The sequence below is a fragment of the Amblyomma mixtum genome, chromosome 2, assembly GCF_055824585.1.
Source record: "Amblyomma mixtum isolate Tamu chromosome 2, ASM5582458v1, whole genome shotgun sequence".
NCBI classification, from domain to species: domain Eukaryota; kingdom Metazoa; phylum Arthropoda; class Arachnida; order Ixodida; family Ixodidae; genus Amblyomma; species Amblyomma mixtum.
Window position 1 is genome coordinate 267,664,727 of NC_143013.1, and position 25,964 is coordinate 267,690,690.

The 25,964-nt window shown below is 48.6% G+C and overlaps 1 protein-coding gene across 1 annotated transcript in view; it reads right to left on the reverse strand.

The window, feature by feature from the left end:
* Nucleotides 1-5,146: 5,146 nt before the first annotated feature.
* org-1 (T-box transcription factor 1) overlaps nucleotides 5,147-25,964 on the reverse strand; it is a 59,302-nt gene continuing 38,484 nt past the window's right edge. Inside the window, exons 6-8 of the mRNA XM_089573880.1 lie at nucleotides 20,821-20,888; nucleotides 17,539-17,684; nucleotides 5,147-8,125 (exon numbers count right to left, since the gene is read on the reverse strand). Of these exons, the coding sequence (XP_089430006.1) occupies nucleotides 7,731-8,125; nucleotides 17,539-17,684; nucleotides 20,821-20,888 (609 nt within the window). The 3' untranslated portion in view covers nucleotides 5,147-7,730. The remainder of the gene's footprint in view (nucleotides 8,126-17,538; nucleotides 17,685-20,820; nucleotides 20,889-25,964) is intronic.

Below are 25,964 nucleotides of genomic sequence, written 5' to 3' on the forward strand. Positions count from 1 at the left end.
GGCTGGTGTCCGACTATTCATTCACTATTGCAGAGTGAAGTACACAACTGCGGCATTGGAGCAGTGGCACGGATGAGCTATGGTTTATAGTACTCGCTGAGAAGAAGACTAAACTTTATTCATTGACTTATTTATTTCCTTATTTCCACGCCGCGGTGGCTTAGTGGTCAAGGCGCTTGATTACTGAGCCGGGGAACCAGGGTTTACTCCTAGCCTCGACGGCCGCATTTCTATTTATGCGGCAAGCATGACAGCCATGCAATTTGTAGTATCATTGCTCGTTGAAGAAACCCAGGTGGTCGAAATGATCCGGAGCCCTCTGCTTCGGTGTCTCTCACAGCCTGACTCCCCTTGGGCCCTTAAGCATCAAAAACATACTTTTATTTTAGAGCTATATTTTTTATCATGTGAGAAAATTCACAAACAAAAGCGCGTTTGATTTTCTTTTTGATCAGCTGACCGGAACTTCTCGTAAATGAAATAGCCACAAAAGCTCGCGAGAGTTTGTAAATCTCATCTCATAACCACATTTATCCCTCCTCGCTTCTTCAGCCTGGTTGTCATGACAAGTGTTTTGCCCTGCAAGTTATCACGTGGTTCGCGCATTATCTTCTGCTCAACCAGTAAGAGTAAAATTCAACCGGTCTTAATTAGCCATTGATCGTTCGTCATCTCAAAACATACCTATACACCATTAGAAATGCATTCGGGAAGAACATATTAGTTTAGGACACTTATAGTCCTCAAAACACATATCGTGAAATACTCAAGCCTTTTAGCTTTTCGTTTCTGCTTAAAGCCGACCAGTTCGGCTATGAGTTCAACATGTGTGATCGCGTTAAATAAAAAAATGTCATCCCACTGTTTGCTAGGCAGCTTTAATGTTTATGCTTCCGGGTGGCAAAATATAACTGATTAAAATCACGGGGGAATGCAAAGTAGTCTAATGCGCGCGTTTGCAGCCCTTTTTATTTGGTTCTCGGAACTTGCGAGTTTTTCTTTGCGCACTTACACGAGATCACTGTCGAAAGGACGGGCCTGGCGAGCACTACTCTCAATCACTTCCTTCTGGGTTAAAAAGAACAAACTTTCTGCAAGCCAAACTGTGGTTTCAGAACCTTTGTCGCCCAGTTTCTTATTAGTCTAGTAGCAGTCTACTTGCTCAGAGTGAGCAGTATATCTCAAGCGGTACTGTGAAACGGGCCGGGCCAGGGCCGGGCTTCACTCCGGGATTCACGGGCCGGGTCGGGCTCGCTAGAGCGATAATTTAGCGGGCCTGAGCCGGGCCCGGGCTTGAAGCCGCGGGCCTGGGCCGGGCTCGGGCTTCAGGTCTCGGGCCCGGGCCGGGCTTGGGCCTCAGATTGAGGCCCGTGCAGTGCTCTACTGGAAACATGTGCACTCTAAAGGGTCACACATACCTTGAGGCACACACAAAGCCGCATTTCGATGGAGCGAAACGCAAAAGTCGCCCATGTGCTGTGCGATGTCAGCACACGTTAAGAACATCAGGTGGCATAAATTAATTCGGCGCCCTCCTCTACAGTCCCTAATAGCCCATGTCGCATCGGGACGCTAAACCCCACAATTCAGTTTTTTTTTAGAGCAGTACAACAAAAATACTTGAGTTGTTTTCAGCACACCATTTTTAAGAATAATACTTCCTTTATTCCATGGGCACATAAGGTATGCTGATAGAAATCTGACTTCTGTGTTTAATGAATATGAAATCAGCACACAGAAACCATCGAGTGCCAGTTTGTTTAAACATATATTTAGCCATAGCCATTGATGTCAGTTGCCTGACCTGAGGCAGAAAGTAGCTTCATTCATTCATTCATTCATTCATTCATTCATTCATTCATTCATTCATTCATTCATTCATTCATTCATTCATTCATTCATTCAGTGATGGCCGACTACCGCCCTTCAGTGACATTCGTCAAGGTCAACTTGCTTTCGTAAGTTAGCTTCGCCGCATGTTGAAATATGTTGCAGTGAAGTAACCTTTACAGTGCGCGAAAGGTATATTTGAAGCGAAAGCTTCAGAACAGGACCTCGTGCTTCGATCGCCGGGTGACTAGTTTTGACCTTCAGCTGAGTTAGAGGTCAAACCATGAAAAAGAGGAAAGAAATTGACTCAGTATCCATGATTGGGAGTCGAACCCGCGGCTGCGCGAACAGATCTCCTTTAAGCATAGAGTTTCTTACTATTACCTAGAGGGAAAGCTGGCAAGCCGTCTATGGGAGTTTGCATGGCGACCCCACGTGACCACCTCAGCCACCATGGGCGCTCAAAGCATCATGGGGCGGTGAGCTACTTGTTGCGGAACTGTAACTTTTGGCCAAAAAATAATAAAAAAATAAAGCTGTTTGATAGCTACAAACGTCCTAACATTCGATATCTTGTCTAATGATTGCAACAAACGAGCAGAAAAGCATTTAAGTGCAAAGTTTGCCCAAAATAAGAGACGACTAGCTTTCCTATTGGCCAAGTGATGAACACTAAAAAAACTAATATTTCGTAATTAACAGGCGCACTTTTAAAAGTAAATATGTTTTCAAAAAAAATGTTGTTGTTTAGATACTTTAAGAGGTTTTTAATGGCATTTCGGAAGAGTAAAACCTTTTATTGGCGTCGTGTGTCGTCGCGTCTTCACTACTATGGCTTTTGCACACTGCGTTCGCGCGAAAGTCGTCTGCGCGCACACGAACTACGTTTTCGGAATGAAACGCCTTAGTACTGCCACTCTGCGTTCCCGAAAAACTACGACTGTGCCGCAACAAGTAGCTCACCGCCCCATGATGCTTTGAGCGTCCATGTTGGCTGAAGTGCAGCGCCGCCAGCTTTCCCTCTAGGTAGTAGTAAGAAACTCTATGCCTTTAAGGGCCGCTCAGCGAGACCACTAGGCTATTGCCGACGCCAACACGCCTCGCGTTGTTGTTGTTGCCTCAAAAACGATGGAACATACCCATGGTGGAGGATTGGTCAGGGTATGGTGTAGACCCAAACAAGGAAAAAGTCATCCAGGTTTATTGCAAGTGGCTCTTAAATATAAACAGAGGAATCTGTGAAAAAAAAAATCACGAATTTTGAGAGATCTTGAGGAAATCGGAATAAAAGCCTCGTGTTAAACTCCACCGCACTCTCGCGCTGTGCATTGGAGAGCGTCGTCTTCACCAACTTCCATCTGCTCCGCCCCGCGGCACTGCCTGTTCACCGTCGTCTTCTGCGTAGCACAAATCCGTGCTTTCGCTCCGATTCGAAAGTACTAAACACTCTCTGCAGTTTTTATATTCCCCTATCGGTGTCAGAAGTTCCATGACCGGCGTTTTGTGCATGGATCTAATGAAAATGAGTGGGGGGAGAGTATACAGCACCACGAAAAAGTGTCCCATTATTGTGTCCGTTATTAGGAGGTGGTGGAACATCAGCGCTAGTTTAATTTATCCACTCTTCGTGGAGGACATATTTTCGTTCGTCGATAATATCCTTTTGTTTTTTAATGGCAAGGGTGCATACATTATGCCCGCCCGATACAAAGAGCGCAGTGGCACATAAATATCATGATCAGGTTGAATGACTAGGCTGTGCAACACAAAACCTAGGAATGGATTAAGATTATGTGTTGTGCTTTATAGCGCATTAGCGACCAAGCCTTTATGTGCAGCCAAATGCATGGTTAAATGTTTGCTTTGTGGGAACTAGAACGTTTTATTTTAAATGTCATAACGTGTTTAGAAGCTTTGTTTTGTTTTTTTTTAGAACGTAAAAACACAGGAAACATCAAAAAGTACATTTTCTTTACACAGTAAATCGAGGTGGAAAAGAATGCGGTCGTCATAAAATAATGAGATATGCTTCTTTTTTATTTTCTAGAGCTTTGAGCATGACAATAAAATGTGACTTACGTTTCCCACTTAGTTGCACAGACGCTCACATGTAGGTTTATCTTGTCTTCTGAGAATAAAGCCGTGTGTAAAGTGTATGTGTCGAATGCGAAGGCGACATAAAAGCACTTCGGTTAAACGTTCTTGATGTGTGCATGACTTCTATTCTCCTAAGATGAGTTTAACCAGGTGTAAATTATTTACTTCATTATTCCAAGTGAATTTCCATTTATCTCTCAGTGAATAGCACACTAACTTTTGTGCAATCTTGATAGGGCATATTTACTTTCTTGACGTTCCCACTGTGAGCTTCTGCGGCACTGGTGTCAGCAGCTTAAGTGTCCCTTCCAGTTTTCTGCGATAGACTCACGCAACACAGGAACTTTTGAGCCAATCATCTCTCTGAAAATTGTCCTTTCTTCTCAGACACACTGAATGAATTTGTTCTTACGGATGTGCTTCATATGGTAGCGCGCAGCTTCACTTTATGGTAGAGACCGTGCTATTATATCTCTCTACTCTGGAGACACGAGAGGCTCCCAGTGCTTGCTTGTACAGTCGGGAACAAAAGTCTCTGGACCGAGCGCTTAGTAAACGAAGCCGATAGCTCTATCGTTAGCTGCCGGCTGGAGACTACATTTGTGGTGGCGAAAGTATAAATACTGTTCTTTCACTTCCACAAGTGTTGTCTCCAGCCGGCGGCTAATAATAGAGCTATCGGCTTCGTTTACTAAGCACGCGGTCCAAAGACTTTTGTTCCCGACTGTACATGTTCAGTACAATGCAGGCAGCTCCTTATTAGGCACCAACATGTCTGAAACAGCGAGAGCCTTGACGAGAAACAATGCCAAAGATGATCGCTAGCGCACTAGCTCAGGCCACCTGTGGCGACGCACGAATGACTATAGCCATGGCGGCCAAGTAACAGTCTTGGTCTTTCTCGTCTTATTTCCCTCTCACCCTATTCCTTTTGAACTTTTGACACTAATTGCTTTCGGGGAGATTATCATTCATAGAAAATTCTCGATGGCAGAGAGAGAGAGAGAGAGAAATTAATATCATAATTAACTAACTGCGGTCTGAACCCCGGTCCTCCGAACTCTTTCTGCCATTAGCAACATTCGTTACCCTGGATGCTTGGGTCGGAGGCGAATGCCAGTTTCATCAAAAAATCAATAACAAATACCTAAAGCATGCGACACACTCCCGACGGGAAAGCTCCACGTCGGAGTGACCAAGGAGGACAGCACGCAAGATCTACGTAATATACAGTTTACTTTCGTTTCTCGTGTCTGTACAATCACAATAACATTGTTGCGGCGATGACACCAAGTACAAACAAGTACGTGTCCCCGTAGCAACATGCATCCCGCAGATTCACGCTGTCGACCGTAAACAGCAGCATGAATTTCTGCGCCTGACAAGAAGGAACCGAATAAATCGCGAAGGCACGTGTGTGGGTGGTCATGCCGAGGAGTATTGCACGGTTACTATCACGGCCGTTTTCTATGCCATGAAAATGTGCTTCACTGTACATGAAAAAAGGCGAATGCTTTAAGGCACATTAATCTAAGCGTGGCATACAAATCCATACATTCCATTCCTGTGATATATTATTGCACTGTTGTCCACAAGCAGTGAGAAGAGCGCGGACACCATTTTGAAATGACGCTACTCGCATCATAAAAAGAGCACGTATAAGCGGGCAGGTACACCGTACTTTTACAGTTCGTATCAAACACACTACCGGGAATTAGGGACAAGCGCTTTTAGTTCTCAAGGCTGCCACTAAGTGGAGCATGGCTTTGAACATTAAAAAAAAGCGCGTTGACATCATTCATGACGTAAGAAAGAAATAGAATGGCCGAGTGGCTGCAAAACAGAATGTGATATACCGCTAGGTTTAGCGGCACTGGTTGGGCTTTGTCCTGAATTCCTGGTAATGATATAGATAAGGCCACTATGATATCAAAAAAGGATTGATGTTGTTTTCACAGCGGCGCGGTTCAACGCAAAATGCGCAGCGGAAAATGAAGTTTCCTCGACAAAGCTACAACTGCGCCATCTATATATATGACCTGTTGCAGGGCAACTCAGATCTGGGCGTAATTATCGCCGCAGGAGAGTATGCGGTATGCATGTGCACTGCCATTGAACACCATGGAAGTACCGCACCATCACAGTGCGTGTTGGTCTGTAATACAAGGCACATGTGTAATTCACCAGGCACACAAGACAATAAAGGAGACACTTCGTCACTTTGCCTGGGCTAGACAGAGCGCAATTACACAGAGTGCGCTACGATGTAGTGTCAGTGTACTCACGGGGAGTTCGGATAAGAGGGTGGCCACGAAATGCGGCACTAAATACGGCATAAGATTTTCTTTATAGATAGCTCATAGGCAGTCCGGAATTTTTGTAATGCATCTTTGGCGTCAAATATTGGAGCGCCTAAGGCACAAGTTGAATGCTGTTCAGTTCGCGGCAAAACATGAAAACCGTGCCGCAAAGAGACGTTTCTACGTCATCCGCAATTGGCGAAAAAACTGAGGGCGCGGCTTTATCGATGAATGCAACGAAGAAGGCAAGACATGTCACCGAGAAGTTTCGTTGCGTTCACTTTTCAGTTTAGTCAAGAAAGCACTCACCATGCTCTGCGCCGCTTTGAAATGTGTGCTTAGTGCTTTTTGTCGATACGTTGCATCTTTGTATAGGCCGCACGAGGGGTGTGTCTTGTACAGCAGTGTTATTATTGACTTACAGATCGGGGGAAAAAAAAAAAGGTTCTCAAAAATTGCGAAACACTAGGCTCCGGATGGCCTTATTTATGTTGTTATCTCAGGGAGCGTATTTCACTGTTCAACTCCTGCAGAACACTTGTAGTACTCGGCCAGATTTATGAAATGCACTGCTCCACCTGTAGCGTCCTTGCGGTGCTCAAGAACACACTGTGTCGGGCCTTCCAATAAATGGGTGGCACTGATATCATAATGGCCTCAACAAAGCGCAGTGGTGGGGCCAATTCGAGCGACATAATATTTTTGAGACTGCTGCACTGTAATGCTACGCTAAAGTGGATTTCAGCATATGTAAGCAAGTCCTATAGTGTGCTGCCAATGCCAGTGGCTACGATGTTTCAGACCAGGGCCCGTATGTTGTAACGTTTAGTTTCTTTCTTCTTTCTTTTGGTACGCTGTCATTGCACGGTGCCTTCCGCCCCATCCCACAACACCGGGAGGCGGCAACCAATGACAGAGGTCCAAAAGAAAGAACAACAAAATGAAAGGCTACAATATACGATATCAGGAGCGCGGCTAAAAGCTGCGCGTTTATATCTATACTCTGTAAATCAGCTCCAACGTACAGTGGTGAGCAGCCTTGTCTAGAGCGCTTGAGCAGTGCGCACTTCGTAACAAAAACCGAAATTAGAGAGCAGCCCCTCATTACAGGGCAAAGTTTTCGTGCCTGCTTTGTTTACGAGGCTATCTGGCGCTACTTCCGTGCAAGCGTTGCAGCTGGACCCTAGAGGCTGCCACAAAATCTGGATTTGTTTGCAAGGAAGTGCACCGCCCGAGCGCTCTAGACAAGGCTGCTCACCACTGTACAGTGTGGAAGCAATAAGTGTATGACCAGCATGGCATACGTGACGTCACGTGAAACTTATATATTGTTTGCCGTCTGCTATTCCTGCTCTGACACGGTAAAAAAAAAATAGAAAAGGTGCGTCATGATGTCAGAATCTCTGTACAGTGTCCCACTTGTTTTCTTCTCTCACGTCGGTTAACCTGGACGGACTCTCACTCTCTCCATGCATCTAAACTTTGACGAGTCCGCGCGGCGGGTCACCGCGTCGAGTAATCGTAACTGGTCGGCTGCTTTGCCCTGGGTGGCGGGTAGAGGGCGCCATAAGGTTGGGGGCCGGGTGGTGCAGCAGTGGCGCCGGGGTGGTGGTAGCCGGCGTACGAAGAGACCGCGGCGGCGGCGGCCGCGGCCGCAGCCGCGGCTGCTGAGGTCGGGGGCGGAGGGGGCCGGCCGTAGGGCGAGCTGCGAGACTCCATCTTCATCTGGTAGACGTAGTTGTCGTAAGCGGGCGCGTAGCCGCACAACTCCGTCGGGTATGGCTGGCCCACGGCGCAACCCGCGGGGGGTCCGCCGGCCGTGGGCGAGGACACGGGGCCCGCGGCCCCCAGGACTCGGGAGAAGATGGCACCGTTGCTCAGCTGCTCTACATCGTCGTCTGCATGGGCAAGTGTGGAAAAAAAGGGAGAATATCTGAGCTTAGAATAAAGAAACAATTTCGAAAAATTACAGACAAAAAAAATCACTGCAGCTGTCCGTGCAGCTTGCGAGTTAAGAGTACCGGCAGCCGGTATATGCGTTATGAGGGCTGTGCAACGCTACAGAAACAAGACACGAAAATGGCGGACACAGGGCAGTGCTTGTCCTGTGTCCGGTGCCTCGCTTCCCTGATGCTGTGCGCCCGTCATAACGTTAAACCAACTAGACCGAGCTGGTACCAGGAAACAGCAAGTATTTAACACGCAACGCACTCGCGAAGCTTCATTCGTACGTCGGAATTCAGCCTTGAAGCCAAAGCCTGAAACTATGACCAATACAGCAAATATCTGCAACCTTATCACATGATTTTGACATCATGGCCAACACTAATAACTGACAACTTCAAAAGTTATTTCGAAAAACTCATGAGTTGATAAGAAGTAGGATGCCGACCGGAGCAAAAGCAGCCAGAGATTCGTTAGCAAAACGCACTTCACATATCAGTGTGCATATTTTTATGCCGATTATATATCGCGCACATGAATGGAAAACGAACATCATATAAATTGCGGCGCACCGAGATATTCCTGTTCCGGCACTCTCGTGTCATAATCTTACCGTGTCTATGGACATTCATAGACAGCTCCCTGGCGGTATTCTGATAGCTTCGCCGGATCCGGATTCGCAGGAGTGCGAAAATGTCTAATTTTTGTAGCGAGAGCTACATTACCCGCAGTCTCGCCGTGTCGCTGTGGGCTTTCGGCGCCACTTGTGCGCATGCGCGAGGAGCCGAGTGACGTCACAGCTGCCGCGCCGCGCGCCGACGCAGCTCGCCTCCGACCGAGAGAGAGACTCTTCTGCGCATGCGCGGCAAGGGGAGGAAGATGCTAGGGGTGTATTAATGATGTTGCTGCGGAGAGAAACGTCTCGCGAAGAGACGCCGCCAAGCTGCTGAACGACAGCGACGGCGTGTCGCTACCGAAATGTCAGTAGGCAAAACTGTTTTCACTACGAATATCCTGGCCTAGCTGAGCTAAGCCACTGCAATTTTTTAAACCACGAATTATATTTTTCGCCGCAACGCACCTTTCCAAGTGCAATGTGAGCTGCACATTGGTATGAACCATATTTCTTCACTCCCGATTGCAGCTGGCGCAATAGATTTGACTTTGAACAAAAGCGCATGAAGCCCATACACTACGGACGAAACGATTCGAATAACATATAACAAACAACCATTAAAAGCAAGGCGGCGCAGCCGCTCATGCATACGCACGATGAGTCGGGAACCTGGATCAACTCAAGTGGGCTACCAACGCTATTTCAGATATGTAGCGTCTTTTCGTGCGTTCGTTTACTCAGTTGTATTCTACAAACCTTTCAATATATTATCTTTAGTTCGCAGCGCAGATGCAGACTGTCAAGCAGAATAATTTGCCCTTTCTTATACATATTTCCAAACAGGAACGTATCCCAGAGAGGGCCTGGGCTCATCACCCCCCTCCCTTCCAGAAAAAAAATACCGGCTACGTGCTAGCTCACCCTCCAGAAGCTTCACTCACCTCCACCCGTCAGAAGCGGACGCTACAGCGGAACGAAAAAGTTTGGTTTGGTTTGGTTTGGTTTATGGAGGTTTAACGTTCCAAAGCGACTCAGGCTATGAGAGACGCCGTAGTGGAGGGCTCCCGAAATTTAAGCCACCTGGGGTTCTTTAACGTGCACCGACATCGCACAGTACACGAAAAAGTGACGGCGAAATCAAATTCAAAGACGCGGTGGAAAGGTGACCGGTGTAAAACGAAAGGCAAAAGTCTCCTGCTGTCGCAGCCTCGCAGTTCGTATGATCCGCCTCTATTTTTTTTTTTTGTTTTCGGAGAGGCCAACGTAATCTTGCAGAATGGGAGGAGTTGCTAAACCATAGCAAGCTGCCTGCCTGTCAACGAGCTCGATGGCGTCGGCGTGCGGTACCAAAGGCTGCGCACCTCGACCGTCAAGCACATATCCAAGGAGGGCTAGCATCCAAGTAAATGCGCGCAGCCCAGCTGTCCTTAGAGTTTTGCAGCTTTTTAGTGTGAAAACATTACGTCACGGGGTCCAGCCCAACCAAGAATCTTGTGGCATCGTCGACTTCATCGACGTCCATGCGTGGCGCGAACAGATCACATGGGCTTAACCTCGATCAGAGCTTAACCTGAGTCTAATATCATGTACAGACGTGCCGACGACCCAGCAAAGTAATAGCATGAGCCAACCAGGCTAAACACCTGCCTTCGCACGACTATTCGGTTTAACTGCGTTAAAAACCAACTACTTTTTTCCCACAAGAACCTCGATTGTTTTCCCTTTGTTGTCTAAGGATGACCAACTTGTAGCCGCGAATAACAGTTCCTCGATGTTCGGCCACCCATGCCTACGTCAACTGTTAGCTGTACGGAAGAACGGCTTATAACCTGAATAAAACAGAATAAAAATAACCAGAACAGGAAAAGAATAAAAAGAGAAAAGAAAAACATCTATGGGTAACGAGTGGCCCTTTTCACTGGACCTTTCTCTCTTATTCGCTTTGGTTTCTTGCGTTTAAACTTGACTTTAGTTCCCTCCTTGCTTTCGCCCTGAGCCCCTGCTTCTTCCTCCTCGTCCCATCCCGGCCCGTGACCCGTGGCAAGCGACAACAGTCTTTCAATACGACCCGCTCGGCGAGATGAGTTTGAGACCCAAACAGTTTGTTCGGGACAAGGCGGGCCGCGCTTCTTGCAGGGCGAATTCGAGACCAAGCGGAGGCGTCGAACAGCGCTCGCCTGAGTGCGAAGTGAAGCGACGACCGCGGCGCTAGCAGACGCGCGCCCGGGTGGGGCCCCCGGGGCGAGGCGGAAACGGGAGGCCCCGACCGCCGCCCACCCGCGACAGAGACGGATGCGAACGCGCCGCCGAAGCCGAGGCCCAGGAATGCGGCTAAGTGCCGCCCGGCTCTAAATGGCCCCCAGGGTTCGGGCCCGCGTCTTCCGAAAATGCCACCGCGCCGTATAGAGCTCACACACGCGTGTGCATATTATGGTCACGGAAGAGAGACGGTCGGTTCACCTCGCAGGAACTCTGCACGTTTTCCAGGGCCCGTTGTGTTCCTCACCACGGAGATCTTGGCTGACGTGTATTTGACGCGCTCTTTGGCTGATTATGCTCTTGCGCCGTAAAAATTTATAATCATCATCATCATGACCGGCTAGCAGTCGGCTGGTGTTTTGTACAAGCGGGATTATCTTTACATTGAGTCTGTCCGCATATTGTTCGGCCTGTTTCACTAAATAACTCAGGAAAGTTTCTTCTCCCACAGTGTAAAAAGGCAAGTCCTCCAAAAACATGGAGTATATAGCTTCGCCACCGCGTGTCGTTCCGTCAATGCGCCCACAGGGCACACAGTTCTAGATACGTTGTTCAATGGCAGCATAGATTTACTGGGATTGCGCAGGAATATCTCACTTCAGCGTACTAATCTATAGTACAGTGTAGTCTCACGCTCATCGCAACGGCATGGAAAAACTAGAAGTGAATGATGCACATTTCACGCACAGAATAGTGACATGGCACGGTGAATATTGTGCATCCATAGCGGCCTGTCGGTCCCATTGTTTGGCAGCGCTAACATCCGACATCCTAGGTGATCCAGCGATGTTGCGGATAAACACAGCTAGGCCTGACACACGGGGATCCTCAGATCACGTGGAGTACTTAAACTACACCCAGCGTTTACGGAACCTACCCCCGGCGTTTACGGATACGGCTATGTGGAACGATTTCGCGAAATTTTTGCGAGGAGTATATTTTCACATCTCGTCAGTTATCCACCATTCGTGCCAAAGCGTGCCACAAAACTGTCAGTGTATGCTGCCGTATCTTCAAATTCTGAGCCAATAATTGGCATCATTTCGACGTTTTCGCTTAAAAATGAAAAACACTACCGAACTTTACGACTTAATTTTCTTGGAGAGATTAAACGAAAGCGATATAGTCGTATCGCTCAGCCGCCGCGGTGGATCAGTGGTTATGGTGCTCGGCTGCTGACCCGAAAGACGCGGGTTCGATCCCGGCCGCTGCGGTTGAATTTCTTTGGAGGAGAAATTCTAGAGGCCCGTGTACTGTGCGATGTCAGTGCACGTTAAAGAACCCCAGGTGGTCAAAATTTCCGGAGCCCTCCACTACGGCGTCTCTCATAGCCTTAGTCGCTTTGGGACGTTAAACCCCATAAACCAACCAACCAAACAGCCAACCATCTCCTGTCCTACTCCCCCTCCCCAACCCGGGACAATGAGTCCGTTTTCGGATAAACCTCGATTACATGACAAGAAATGGCACGTTTTCAAGAGCCCGCCACTTTCGGGCCCTACTCAGGAACAGTTGCTCAGGCAGTGCTGAATAACACCGTGCTGTTTAGTTGCGGTTGGTGATGGCCGATGAATTTTTTTTATTGTTTCTTTTTCGGCAGCGTAACTTGCAAATTTTTTGCTTTTTTTTTCTTTTCTTCTTCGTTGCTCCTCCACAATAGAGAGTCAAGTCTGTCTTCCTCGCTGTCAAGCTCCCGCTTATTGTTGGGCGTAAAAATAAGTCGCTTTTCCTTCCTGACCTCTTTTGTCCAGTTTTGAAATAGAAAAAAGTGAAAGAGATGAGGAGAGCCAGAAACGGCGAGCGAGAACAAAGAGAGAGAGAGAGAAAGAAGAGGCGCCACTTGTTGTTTCTGACGCACGCTGGAGCAGCTCAACAGCTCGGGAGAGCCTTTCACTCCTTCCTAGTTCTTCACGCGGAGGAGCCGAAAGGATGCGGCGTAAATTATGCGATCCGGACGTAACGGTCTCGAAACAGGCACTAAAGTAACGACCGGGCCGAGCCACTTTCTCAGCGTGCCCACACCGCTCCCTAGTCCTTTACCTCCGCGCACTACCTCAACGTTTTGCTCTCCCCCGCGCCCCCTGTGAGCCCCCGTCCTCCTCCCAATCTCCCAATCTTTCTTCCTTCTTCTTTCCTTTATTTTTGACTCCGCAGTTATTAATTGTACACTTCCAGCGCCAGTTTTCCCCCTTTTTTTTCTTGCGTTCTTTCCTTTCTGGCCGGCTACATTATATGCGCGAGCTTGCGCACAAAAACAGAACACATTCATCACGGCGGGGGAATGGCGCGCAAGAAAAGCAGGGCGAAAGAAACGGAGTTGAGAGTTGCGCCGCTGTGCCAATGTTAGCATTCCAGCCGCCGACTGCTTCTGTTGGAAGTGCGGACGCCGAGGAAGGGAGGTGGTGGGGGAGGAGGGAGTCGCAGCGGCTGTGAAGGGGGGGAAAAGGCATAGTAGAGGAGGAGGGAGGAAGGGGGGGGGGGGGGGGGCAGACTTCACGCGAGAACAGGCGCGTCAAAAGGCGAAGCAAAAGGATTCGTTTTACAACCGTCAGGCAGAGTTCACACACCATCCCGCCCTCACTGCCTCCCGCAGCCCACACACGCACGAAGACCTCGTACGAGTCCCCCCTCGGACCCCCGTGGCTTCGGCTTGTGTACGGAACAAGGAGGCGTGCTGGCCTCGATGGACAAAACGACGCCGAGTACTTCTACAATATGCGCCACGCGTAGCAGGAGCGGGGATGAACTTGCCCACGGCCGTGGACAAGCTGGTGCAGTGGCGCTGCTGTCGCATTGTGCCCGTTTTGAGGCATACTTACACCGCTGTCGTGTCGATGCTGCCTGCGTATGGGAGGAGAATTCAGAGGCTGACGAGTAAATGCAGATGACGAGAGAGCATGGAGACTTAGAAAGAGAACGTGTCTGGGGGAAGGGATTATTAGCCAACGAAAATGATAACCGAATCTTAATTACGCCTCCATAATACGACCGCGAAGCTGAAAGTAGATGTTCTTGAAGACTCCGAGGGCAATTCTTGACTTTTCAGGGCTAGGGCTGGGTGCTTGGGGACGAAATGGGTGCTTGAGGACAAGAGAGGGAAACGACATAGCACGTTTTGGCCATGTGTAAGGTTTTCCAACCTCCATGCAGTAACCCTGGCCAGCACGGAGATTCGAGTTGCTTCGCAATTTAAAAAGAGACAATGCATATTGAATTTCCAGAAAGTGGACGTAAGTACCGGTAGAGGAAATTAGAGAATTGATGGAGGAGAGCCATAGTAAATTAAATTTACAGGGATTGAAATCGGGAAAAGAAGTTCGAAGAATACACTTCAGGACCTATATTCTTCAGCGAGGTGACAACAGCCACTGCCTCGATATAGAGGAGTAACTACTGTTTATTACCTACCCGCAAAAGGCTGACGATGTGAACAAAAGCACTGTGTGGGCCAGTCAGTCTCTTCTTGTTAGAAGCACATGTTTCGGGCGTCGCAAGTTTACCGCTAGTGTATCGCAGGCAACGCAGGCAACGCAGGCAGTAAAAATGAAATTATGAAGAAGGGATGAAAGGGAAAGTCAGTCAGAGAAAGAGAAGGAGAGAGAGAGACGTGGCTTACAGCACTGCTTGCCAGGTTTTTGAAAACGTGTTTTTTTTTTTCATGAGCCAATGGCGAACTAAGTGTGTGACCATGCCCTCGGCCACGTTCGAAGTCAGTCACCGCCTAAAACGAGTTTTAATTTGGATTTATGATTCGCGTTTTGAAACATAGCTACATTTTCAAAAACAAAAACTATATATTAATGTTAGAGAAGTGACGTGACGTATGCTGCGCAGACTAATTATGTGACGTATCAATTAAAAATGATTTATGTTGCATTACGAGGCGCCTCCCCTAGTGCAGCGCCCACACTCTCGTCAAAGGTTTTTGAGGTCAGCTGTTTCTAAACGTTCTGAAGTTGTTCCGGTGGCCCATGCATTCTGCCAGCTATTCAAGGTGACACCATTGTTTTATTATTGTTTGAGATGTTTAAGTGATGCTGACGTTCAGCAACGTATGTAGGTTAATGTGAAACTGTAAAAGGGGGAAAAAAAGAAACAAATGAGGCGAGGAGTTGAAGGCACACCCAGACCGGTAGATGTGAGTACCCCTTCACAACACGTAACGAGCGAACACAGTGCATGAAGTGCGAAAAAAAATAACAGCACGTGAAGATATCACTGATCACCGATCAAGTATCGATCAGAAAGACATGTATGAAGAAACTGTTAGGCGCGTCTCTGGTCATAATGGTCCTTAAAAGTTTTTAAACACACAAAGGGAAACAATTCCCTTATAAATGCTGGCTATAGACAGTCTATATATTTCTTATTGACTCTATTGACTTCCTATAGATATTGCTTTTTGTCTATTCATAGTCTATAGACTGTCTATAGACAAAAGTCTACTAAAAGTTTATGGCCACAAATCTATAGATTGTTAATAGACTGTCGATGGCATCTGTATTGCCTATAGACTGTTCTCTGGGATTTTCTATAGAGAGTCTATAGACTTTATAGACAGAAGTCTATAGACAATCTATAGATTGTCTAAAACTTCTTTATAAGGGTAAATATGACTTCTCAACACGATTTATTTTCTGGTAACAAAATACTAATCAAATAGAACGAAAAAATCTGCGGTACAGGGTGAGTGAAATTTTATGCGGTGCACACGTGATAGATGCCAAAACGCACAACATTATCACTCGCTTTCTATTTGTCCTTCTCACAGAGCGCACTGCATTCTTCCGTACCACCCCATTCTAACAAACCCCAACACCTATCAAAGAAAATATATAAAAAAATGTTTCTGACGTCATGAACTGAGGATCGGAAGCACGAGTCTAGCATGTGAGGTTAGCAAATAGGAGCCTTTAAAATCCATTTGCGCTGAAACAAAATGGGTCCCGGCACCCAAATTCAGTATAAAACAGTAGATCTATTTTCCTCGGGCCGAGATGATCTGACAACAAATGTTTCGGCAGAATGCGCAAACATCGAAAAAAAAACGGAATTTTTCTTTAAATACTCTCACAAAGTGTCAGCAGTGAAGGCTATAGTCCTCCACGAAACCGAGGCACAGCTTTTCCAGACGCGCGCGCCGCGGTGTCTGAAGTGGCGCTCCGGGGCGCGCTATTAGTGTGAGCGCGCATAGAGCTCGCGGTACCACCTCGGCGCTTCGCCGGCGCTGGAGCGTATTCATCACTCGCCCGCTCGTGCGCGGTAGCGTTTTGCAGCCGGGGAGAAAGATGGCGAGGGCGGAAGACGTCGTGGAGAGTGGCGGCATCCAGAGAGAAACTCGATTTATCAGCCCGAGGGGCGCTGGCTCTGCAGCTCGTTAGCGCAGAGCTGCTGCTGCTGCTGCGGTGCCTTGTGAGAGCAACCCACTCAGGCATGAAAGCCGCCAGCTCTTTCACGCGCAAACGATACGGCCTCAAGAAAGAGGCCGCTTTTTTGGTTGCCGGCCCCAAAAGAACTGCCTTTGCTTTTCTATTCATGCTCGAAACGGGTGCTGCCTCGTTCGACGCTGTGTTCGAGCGAGTAAACCGTGAACTGTGTGGTTCGGTTCTGTATAGCTGGAGCGTTTAGTTCCAAAAATTTCGCGGGAAGACTGACCGAAATAAATACTCTCCGACTCTGTGCAATCCGCGGAAGCGAAGAGATGATGGCTGAAGCAGGATCACAGTAAAGGTCCTCCTCGTTTCCTAACCAGTCTTCTTTTACGGTAGCCAGACCCCCATTCCCCATCCTCATCGCCGGCTTAGGTCCCATTCTCACAGCTCAGTTGGTTTTGACGTATACCGTACGACATTGAAAACGCCTTATATAGCCTCAGAACACCTTGATACAGCTGTCGTCGCAAAACAGAGAAAGAAATCACGAAAATTCATTGGTCACGTGACGCTTGCGTGCTTGCCAGTTTTGACATTTAGTCTCGTCTTTTCTAAAAATCGTCGCTGTAGTTAACCATGTCCATCCTCAACGATTACAAGGTGCATGACCCCGCGTGCAAAGGCAAACAACGCGAGCTGTGAACGCCCATTTCATGTTTACGGTTCATTACTGTCGGCGCATGTGATTGACGTTTCCTGTTAGCCGCAGACTAAACAAAAAAGAACAAGAAAAAATTGGCTGTGGTTTAGCTCTGGCTTTATCTGGAGTGACGCGATAGCTGAAGTGGTCCCCCCCCCCCCGCATTCGACACGGCGCATGCGCAGTTGTTGCAGCTCGGTTTCGACGGCGCGCCGCGCCGCCAGCTGCAGCAGTAGCTGCTCCGCACCCCGTAACCAACCACGTGACCAACCGGCTCAAGGCCACGGAGCTGAAGGGGTGCCACGCTGAAGGCTCGAATAGCTGGCGTAGTGTAGCTCTCGCTACAAAACATGCCAATGCTAACGAAGTTGAATGCAGAACGATCACCTGAAGCAATGAAGACAGCAGTATGGACCTCACCTTTCTCGGCCTTGGTATAAGCTCCCGTGTGGCCCACGCCGTGCAAGAGCTGCTGGATGGACGAAGGCCTCGGGTGCACCTTGGGCATCTTGACCGGGGGAAGGTGGTGGTGACCAAGCATCTCGGCCACGCCGGGAGGGACGCTCCTGCACGGAGGACACGCGTGGAGAGAGCGGCGATTCGATCATAGCTATCTCACCACTATTATTATTTTATACCCAAACACGATCCACAGACACAACGAAAGGAAAGGTACGTGAATCCGCAGCGCGGGGCACTTAGTAAGCAACGCGATACAGCTAAATCAATTCTGATATAATTATGCCCATCTGTGCACGAAGGAGGAAGTCCTTATAGCAAGCAGCGTGTGTGTTCCTTGCTTTTTGTCGTCACCGTAATCATACGTCTTGAATATTCTCTTTCGTGAAAGCGCCGATTGTCTTGCCGCCAACATGCATCACAATGGTCCCAAGGCGGACCGAGGTATCGCCGCGACAGCGTGTTGATAGAATACCAGTAAGCGTGAGCGTGACAAACGATAGTAACGCATGCAAGAATATGAACGAAGCGCTTTCCTCTTGTTCTTCTGAATGTTCTCTCTTTTATTTTACGACAACAGTACTTTCTGATGGCCGTTTCACATGATGCGATTCTTGCCAAAGCGCACTGCGATTTCAGCCGCACTGCGACAGAAGGGCACGCCGCTCCCGTCGCAGAGCGGCTGCGGCAGGCTTCCAACCAGTTGGTCGCACGCCGCACAGTCGCAGCGATCGTTGCGAACGAAGCGGCCGTCAGCCAATAGAATTCAGAGGTGTGACATCACAGGAAACGACGTAGCGGAAACCTCATCGTAGTTGCGTGCAAAAGCAAAAACTTAAGAATACCTTCTTTGCATAAAGTACTTGATATTTTAATAAAAATACATTAATTCAATTAAAAAAGTAAAACTTAAGCGTGTTCTACGTTTATCATTGGTAAATTATGCCGGTGCCGCTCGTGCCGCACCAACAGAAATCGCAGGCGCCGCAAGCATGTGAAAGGGCTGTCGCGACTGGCGCCGCTGCGACACTGCGACTGGACCGAAGTTTTTCGTGCGCGCCGCATCATGTGAAACGGCCATAAAGCAAACGTTAGTAACACCTTAATTCGGCAGTGTCGCTAGCTGTGTCTTTTGGTGCCGCGAGAAACGGCTTAGCACTACTAGCCCTGTAGACAGGGGCCCTCGTTAAGCAATAACAGTTTATAAATTGCAATTCCAAAGACTGCTCATCGAATTTAACAAGCACAAAAATTAAAGCTGGAGGGGACACCTAAGTTCCACCTTGAAGGCATGACGCGACAGCGTTCATGGGCGGAGTGTAGGTCATTCTCTATACTTTACATTCATAGATGCCTTGAAGACCTCATACCCCTCCTGGTGCAGTGGTTTGGCGGTAAAGTGATGCGCATAAGTGAAAAGAAAAGATGTCTTTTGGTCGGCGCTCATTCTTTTCTTTTCATTTATGAATCTACTACCCGGCCAGACGAGATTTCGACAAACCTTAGATTTCATAAAGCGAAGCGCCACTGCCCTGCGACGGCAGGTGCTGCCACCAGTGGGGCTTGCGAGACTCAGATTGCTCTTCCCGAGTAACCTCGCGCGACCAGTCCTTAATTGAACTACCACCTGCCGTGGACAGTTTGTTCACAATCCTGCGGGCATGTTATAACAACATCACAAGGTCACGTGACCTAGGTGGCCTTCGCCACCTAGGGTTAGGGTGTCCACGTGGGCCACCGTATCCCGGTCCATTTCTCGCTCACAACGACGACGAATTTTCTGCAGAATGTGCAAGGAACCTTGGCCAGTCTGTGGGTATGCGCCATTCTATGAGGTGAACAACAACAACAACCTTGGCCAGTCCCCCACTGTGGGTACATGTAATTCAATAAGAGGACCCCAACAACAACGACGACAAAGGGAGCCTTAACGCTCTAGCGTTAAAAGAGACGGGACTGCCTCCATCACTCCAGGAGACAGTTGAGATGCAAGCTTTGGGCATGTCTCTATAAACTGGCCCGTCTAATACAGCGTGCCTTCTCCTTATGCTCAGAAAGCGAGTGAAGAAGGAGGCGGAATTTAAGGTCGGAAGCCACGATCCCGTGACCCCCAACTGTCTTTCCGCCCGATATCATTTTTCATGAGCTACGGACCGAGAAACGTGGTAAACGAGGCGCACAGAAGGGCTTCCGCCTCTGAAGAAGGCACGCACAAGGGAAGTGTATGTGGACGGAGGCGTTATAAAAAGAAAAGGCACATCTCTGAGATAGCAACGCTTGTGATGTCGCCGAAGACGCGCTCCTTGAGAGTCGCGGCTCCTAAACGCGGGAGTTGATAGCGTGCTTTAACGGCAGTTTTTAAGAGCAGTGCGCTCGTAACATTCGGAGGCATAAAAGAGCTGACGGGATATCCGCTATCCTTCAAAGATGCCGGCTCGCATCTGTGATTGCTTCCCTTATAAAAACGTCACGCAGCTGTCGACTCGAGAGGACCCAAAAATAAACGCTGGGTATGCGCAGCTACGATATTGCTAAGTGTCAGTAAAACTTGGTGATGTCTAAGTTCGTGTATCTCAGACAGTTCGTTGTTCTATAGTTCGCTATAGTAGGTAAGTAGTTCGCTAGTAGTTAAGCTAGTTCGCAGCTTAGTTCGTGAGTGAATTTGGAAAGCGATGGTATGGGAAGATGAAGAAAAAAAAACGCTTTGCGATACTACGCAGCTCTTCGATCGAGGTGGAGAAACGCATATGCCTTAACGGCCTATCAAACGCGATCTGAGTGTAATGTGCTCAGTGTGTACGTTCAATTTATACCGTGGAGAAATGTCTCATAGAAAGGTGTCTCGCAGGTGAGAGCTAGCGTAGTTATGTAATTCTTTGTGATTGCAAGTTTTAAATTAAGTGCACCTTATGCGATGAAATGCAAGAGCCCGAGTTCTACTCAATTGGATTGCGTTTCAAAGTTGTGGCGAAAAATCTTGCCTGAACATACATGGAGGCTTAGCGGTTTATTTGTCGGCGAATATTCTTTAATCGGCCTTGACCGAACTTAGCCGAACTGCTGGCAGGACTTCCTGGTCCCTGACCTCGCGATAATGCCGCCTTAGCCAGACCTTGAAGAGATTTACCATGCATGAAGCCAAGCCGGCTTACTTAATTAATTTGATAATTGGCTTAAGGACCAGTTATGAAATGAACATTCATGTCACGAAGGGAGGGTAAGACACAAACTTGGCTAACGTACCAGTCTTCGGCGTCGCAGTCCCTGAAGCCCTTGGCGAACGGATTGCTAGCGATCTTCAGTTGCGTTATCTGAGAGAAAAAAAAAACAAAACAAAAAACAACGCATTCGTTTCAACTAATTTGGCAGTGACCAAATAGGAGAGGAAATATAACAGAAGAACGACGGAGCGAAGTATCGAATACATTTTTTATTGCAACATGTAGGTAAAATGGTATAAGTCAGGCGCAAAGCAGACCGTGCATTTACATCGGACGCTCAGTTCTCGTGCAACTGACTGTTGGTCCGATTGAAAAAGGAGGGACAAGTGTTTAAAAATTCCAGAAAATTATAGCTTCAGTGATACATCCGGGACGCCCACTTATTTTCTGCATGAAATATCGATCTACAACAATGAATAGGACTTCTAGGTCGACAATGTAATATAAAATTCAGCTCACTCTAGGTAGCTTTCATTGTTTGTAAAGCCGCCAAGAAGAATACAGACATGAAGAAAAAAAAAAGAACAGCCCACATTTCGAAAACATATTCCCAAATTACGGTTGTTGAGAATGTCGACCGGGACAAACTCCTCGACCCTGACTCCCGGGTACTGTAGAGCAACTGAAAGGCAGTCGTGCGGTCGGCAGAGACAGTGGGGAACGGAGAACAAACAAATAAACGAAGAGCGCGAGCTCACAGCGTGTCAACGTTCCTGTTCTCGGGGAGCATAGACAAACCTTGCTCAGCGCCCAAACTCCTCATCCTCCTCTTCCTCACTCACTCGAGTTTACGGACGCACGCGCGCGGGTTTCCCTGCAGCAGGCATCATGGCCAAGCAGCAACAACAACAGCAGCAAAACCGCGGCGGCAACTCACAATCGAGGCGTTGGCAGATTCGAGCCACGCGCGAGCAAGCGACCGCGGCCACGCGTACTCTCCGCGACAAAGTGAAAACTTCCCCGACCAGAGCGTCAGAGAAACAAACTTTCGTCGAACGAGAACGATGAACAGGGCCACCCATATGGTGGCATGGTCGCCGTACCCTCCTTTTCCCCCACACTGCGATGATGGCACGCCGCGATGGTGTGACGTTCGCCACTATACCTCCACCACCACCTCCGCTACCAGCACCACAAACGTCACCACGCGTCTCCGAAGCCAGGGAGCTGTGACTCCCCCCTCCCCAACCTCGGGCTCGCACACGCGCGCATCCAGGGACACGTCATCTCTGCCGTAGTAGAGAGACCGGCCATGTCCCTGTCCCGGTCGGAAAGAAAAGGTTTTTGTGAAGAAGCCGTGATTTACTGCCGTCCTGGCGACGCTCGTCTTGGGAACGTCCGCGCGTCTCCTCCTCCCCCATCCTCACCACCTCCTCTAATCTTTCGATATTTGTTTTCCAGCGTTCGGGCTCGCGCTCTTAGCCCAGAACGACTTTCTCGTTCTTTTTCTTCTCGCCATCAGCGAAGCGTCCTTCTTTTTTGAGACCCGCGGCTCGCACGAGCGAGCGATGCCGAGCACAAAGAAAAAAAATAAAAAGAAGAGTGCTCGAGAAAATTAACAAAAATAAGGCAGCGTGCGCTGACTTGGCCGTCGCCGTGCTTGGGGCCCTTACAAATTACTCGACCCGGCGACGAGCCCCCGAGTGCGCACAGTCGCCCGGCCTGGGAGTCCTGCGGCAGCTCGAGTATCGTCCCGTCAGGCCTGAATTACGGCGCTCCTCGAGGTCATAAATGCAACTTGCGCGCTCAAGCTTAGTGCGCCCACACTCTTCTGCAACCGAGCGACAGGCACAAAAGCGAACTCTGCTGCTGCCGCTGCTGACTCCAAGAGCGAAGGCGAAACCACGGAGGTTCTCTGATGGTACACACAAACACACGAGGCCCGCACACACAGACAATACCTTCCCCGCATGTTTGTTTTGGCTGCCAGGAAGAGGCGAGCAAGGAATGCAGCCGCATAGTTCTCTTCAGAACGAAGGCGCTTGCGAAGCCATTATTTTGAGCCTGACTGAGGAGCCACCAGTGTTCGAACCGTCTCTGAAGAAGAGGAGGATCGCTCCTCGTCTAGGCTTTCGCGTTCGCGCGCCCATGACGCCTGTTGCTTTTCGTGCGCCACAGGCGGTCGTCCTTTTGCAGTCTGCCGGACTGTGTTGCTTGGGTGTGTTTCCGCGCGGACGTCCAGTGTCGGGTTACAACGCCTCGTCGGGTTGTCAGGCGGCGACGGCGCAGAGAAGGGCGTTTCCAGACCGCACAGCCTATATGGACAGTGTACAGAGGGCGCTCGCTTCTGCGCGCGTGGTGCTAAAGTGCGGGAGGAGGACTGGTAGCTCTGCCTGGCTAGCGCCTTGTAGCCTTGCTTGCTTGGCGTCGATGAGGGGGCGTTTTGTACCCCCTTCCGGCCCCTTTGCTCCTGTCCGGACCAGATTGATGGCGTCTTCACTCTTGACCAAGACAGAGCATTCTGTGCAGGCGAGTCAGGGCGCCCCAGTGAATGTTTACTTGCCGGTTGTGTTGGTAGTAAATCTTTCACAAACACCTCCAGTCCGCCCGATCTTCGCTCGTTTTCTGAGCAGCCTTGCATCGACGAGGCTGGGCATATACGTGCGAACAAAGTGGATAAAGAGGAGCGAACAAGAAAACCGCGGTGCAGTGAAAATGCAGGCAAGGGACGAACGAGCGCTTCTGCTGTCCACAGTTATCGCCTGTTCGTTTCCACTTGTTCCCGCTAGCGTCTTGCGCTCGTACTGTCGCGTAAACAGGGATGTTCACCTGGGTTAGTTTGAGCATCACTTGACTCCGACACTTCACTTCGCAGCAGCTTTGACACTTCACGCCACACTGCCTTCACCTTTCCAATGAAACAAAGAAAACTGAGTGCCGTCAGAGCAGAAGTCAGGAAGTAATTGCTAACGTATAGTACATGATGCTAAATGGTGTGCCTCAGTTCGCATCACCGTCGCTGAGCCCGAGCTCGACTCCGGCCACGGCGACAATGCGAAAAGTGGCCGTGTGCTGCGCAATGTCAGCGTACACTAAAGGACCCCACATGGTCGAAATCGAATCAGAGTCCTCTCACAGCCCGCTTGCAGCTTCAGGACGTTACACCTTCCAATCCATGTCGAACCACGTCCCGTAACTCTATATCAAGGTCAAGGAAAGGAGTCCTCTTCCAACTTGGAGCACACTTCATAGAACTGAGCTCAGAACTTTGTCACCCGGCTAACGGTACTGCGTCATTTTTCCTGTGTTGCCTTTCACAACGCCACGGTTCACTTAGTTCGGCGGTTAGATAGCCATGAACAGCACGGCAGTTTAGGTGTGAAGGATGGAAGTGCGCATATGTGGACGTGTGTATAGGGAAAAGAAGGCCATCATCATTGCGTACGTTCTTAAGGAATTTGAAGGATTGCCTTATGCAACTTTCCTAATTTAACGTTGGCTGATATGCTTCTCATACCTCGGCATCCATAATGGGGATTTCTTTAGGAATTGATTCCTGAGTGCTAGACATCTATGAGAGAAAGATGCGAAAGAGTATTGGAAGAAATGTGCCTGGAAATCCCAAATACATGGAGTGCCAGAGCAAGGTGTTCCGTCCGTTTTCCCCTTTCCTTCATTAAAAAAAAAATTTGGAGTAAAACTTGGCGCAAATGTAATTTTTACGTAGTTTCAGCGAGTTTTAAGAATCGAAACTGTCTGACATTTTCCAAATCGGAAGAGTTCTCAAGCTGTTTCAGAAAAAAAAAAGGCCTGAAATAGGGATTTTAGAGTCTAATTGAGGGATTTCATTGAAATGAAATGAAATGAAATAATTGAGGGATTTTTCGGTTACGGCATGGAACCCTAAAATGGAAACAGCAGCTCGACTCGTGCGGTAAATGCCAGCAAGTGGTCCTCTTGCAGAGAATCGTTTGTTTGACCTGCATTAATCATCACTGATAAGGTATTGCGAATGCCACTTTTCATGCCACTTTCCGTCTTTTCTTTGATACGCAATAACAAGCAAGGAGACGTCTTGGTGAAATGGCGAAACGACCCCGCGCTGAATTCTCCCAGTCTCTATTTCCCTCTACCTCTAAGCCGCTCCTTCTTAGAGAGTGAGGGCAATCGTGCCTCTTCTTCGCGGCGCGGCCCGTTCCCGCATCCAGGAGAAGACCGGTCATTTGTCTCAGCCGACAGCTCTCTGTCTCGTCTGTCTCGCAGCCTCCCCCACCGCCACCGCGCCAACCCGGAGACCAGCCCCGGGAGAGGAGGAAAGGAGAAAAAAAGCCGCTGCCAAGTCTCCTCGTTGTCCTCCGGGTTTCTTTTGTTCGTTTTCAAATCTCCGGCTTCTAATTTCGCGTTGTTTTCTTTTTGTTTCGATAGCACGGTTCGCGCTGCGAGAAAGAACCACGCGACCGCGAAGTGCCGCTGCATGCACGATGCCCGCTCTCTGAAACTATACTTTCTCGCCCTCTTGCTAGGCGAGACTATCTAAATGAAGAGACGATAAGTAAAAGAGAAAGACGGAGGCAGTGGCTACGGCGGTGACTTGAAGACTTGAAGGCGCAACTGCTGAAATAGAGTGCGGCATTAGGTACGGTCGGAAGGAATCGTGACGAGCGTATCTTATCGCTTCGCGCCGCCAACACGTTTGAGAAATGCCACCCCTCGTTACGTGCGGTGTACAGAGTAGAGATGTAAAATTTCATGAAATTTTGAATGGCATGAAAAAAAACGTTTTTTTCAGGGTTTTTTCATGAAAAATTGGAAATTTTGCAAAAGATGACAAAACCAGATTTATTTGCAACAGCACGACGATCAATAATAATGCTCCGAAGTTCAGTCGAATATGTAGTTATAGATGTCATATTGTGAAACAAACTTCTTTGTCTATTGCACCGAGAAGATAAATAATGATTTGCACTTCAGGCGAATATGGAAATATAAATATCATATTTGTGGAACGAACTTCTTGTTCTATTGCACCGAGAAAGGGAACATCGGACTCAGTCACTGTCTCTGGATGCGGCACTACGCGCAGCAGCATGGATTGAAGCTGTGTCCACAGCTAGGTTCGACTGCACACACACAAGCTTTCGAACGCGTTCCCCTGAAAGCCTGTTGCGAATCCTTGTATGGACGTTTCCGAAACGGGATCAGTTTCGTTCGCAACTGGCGGATGAT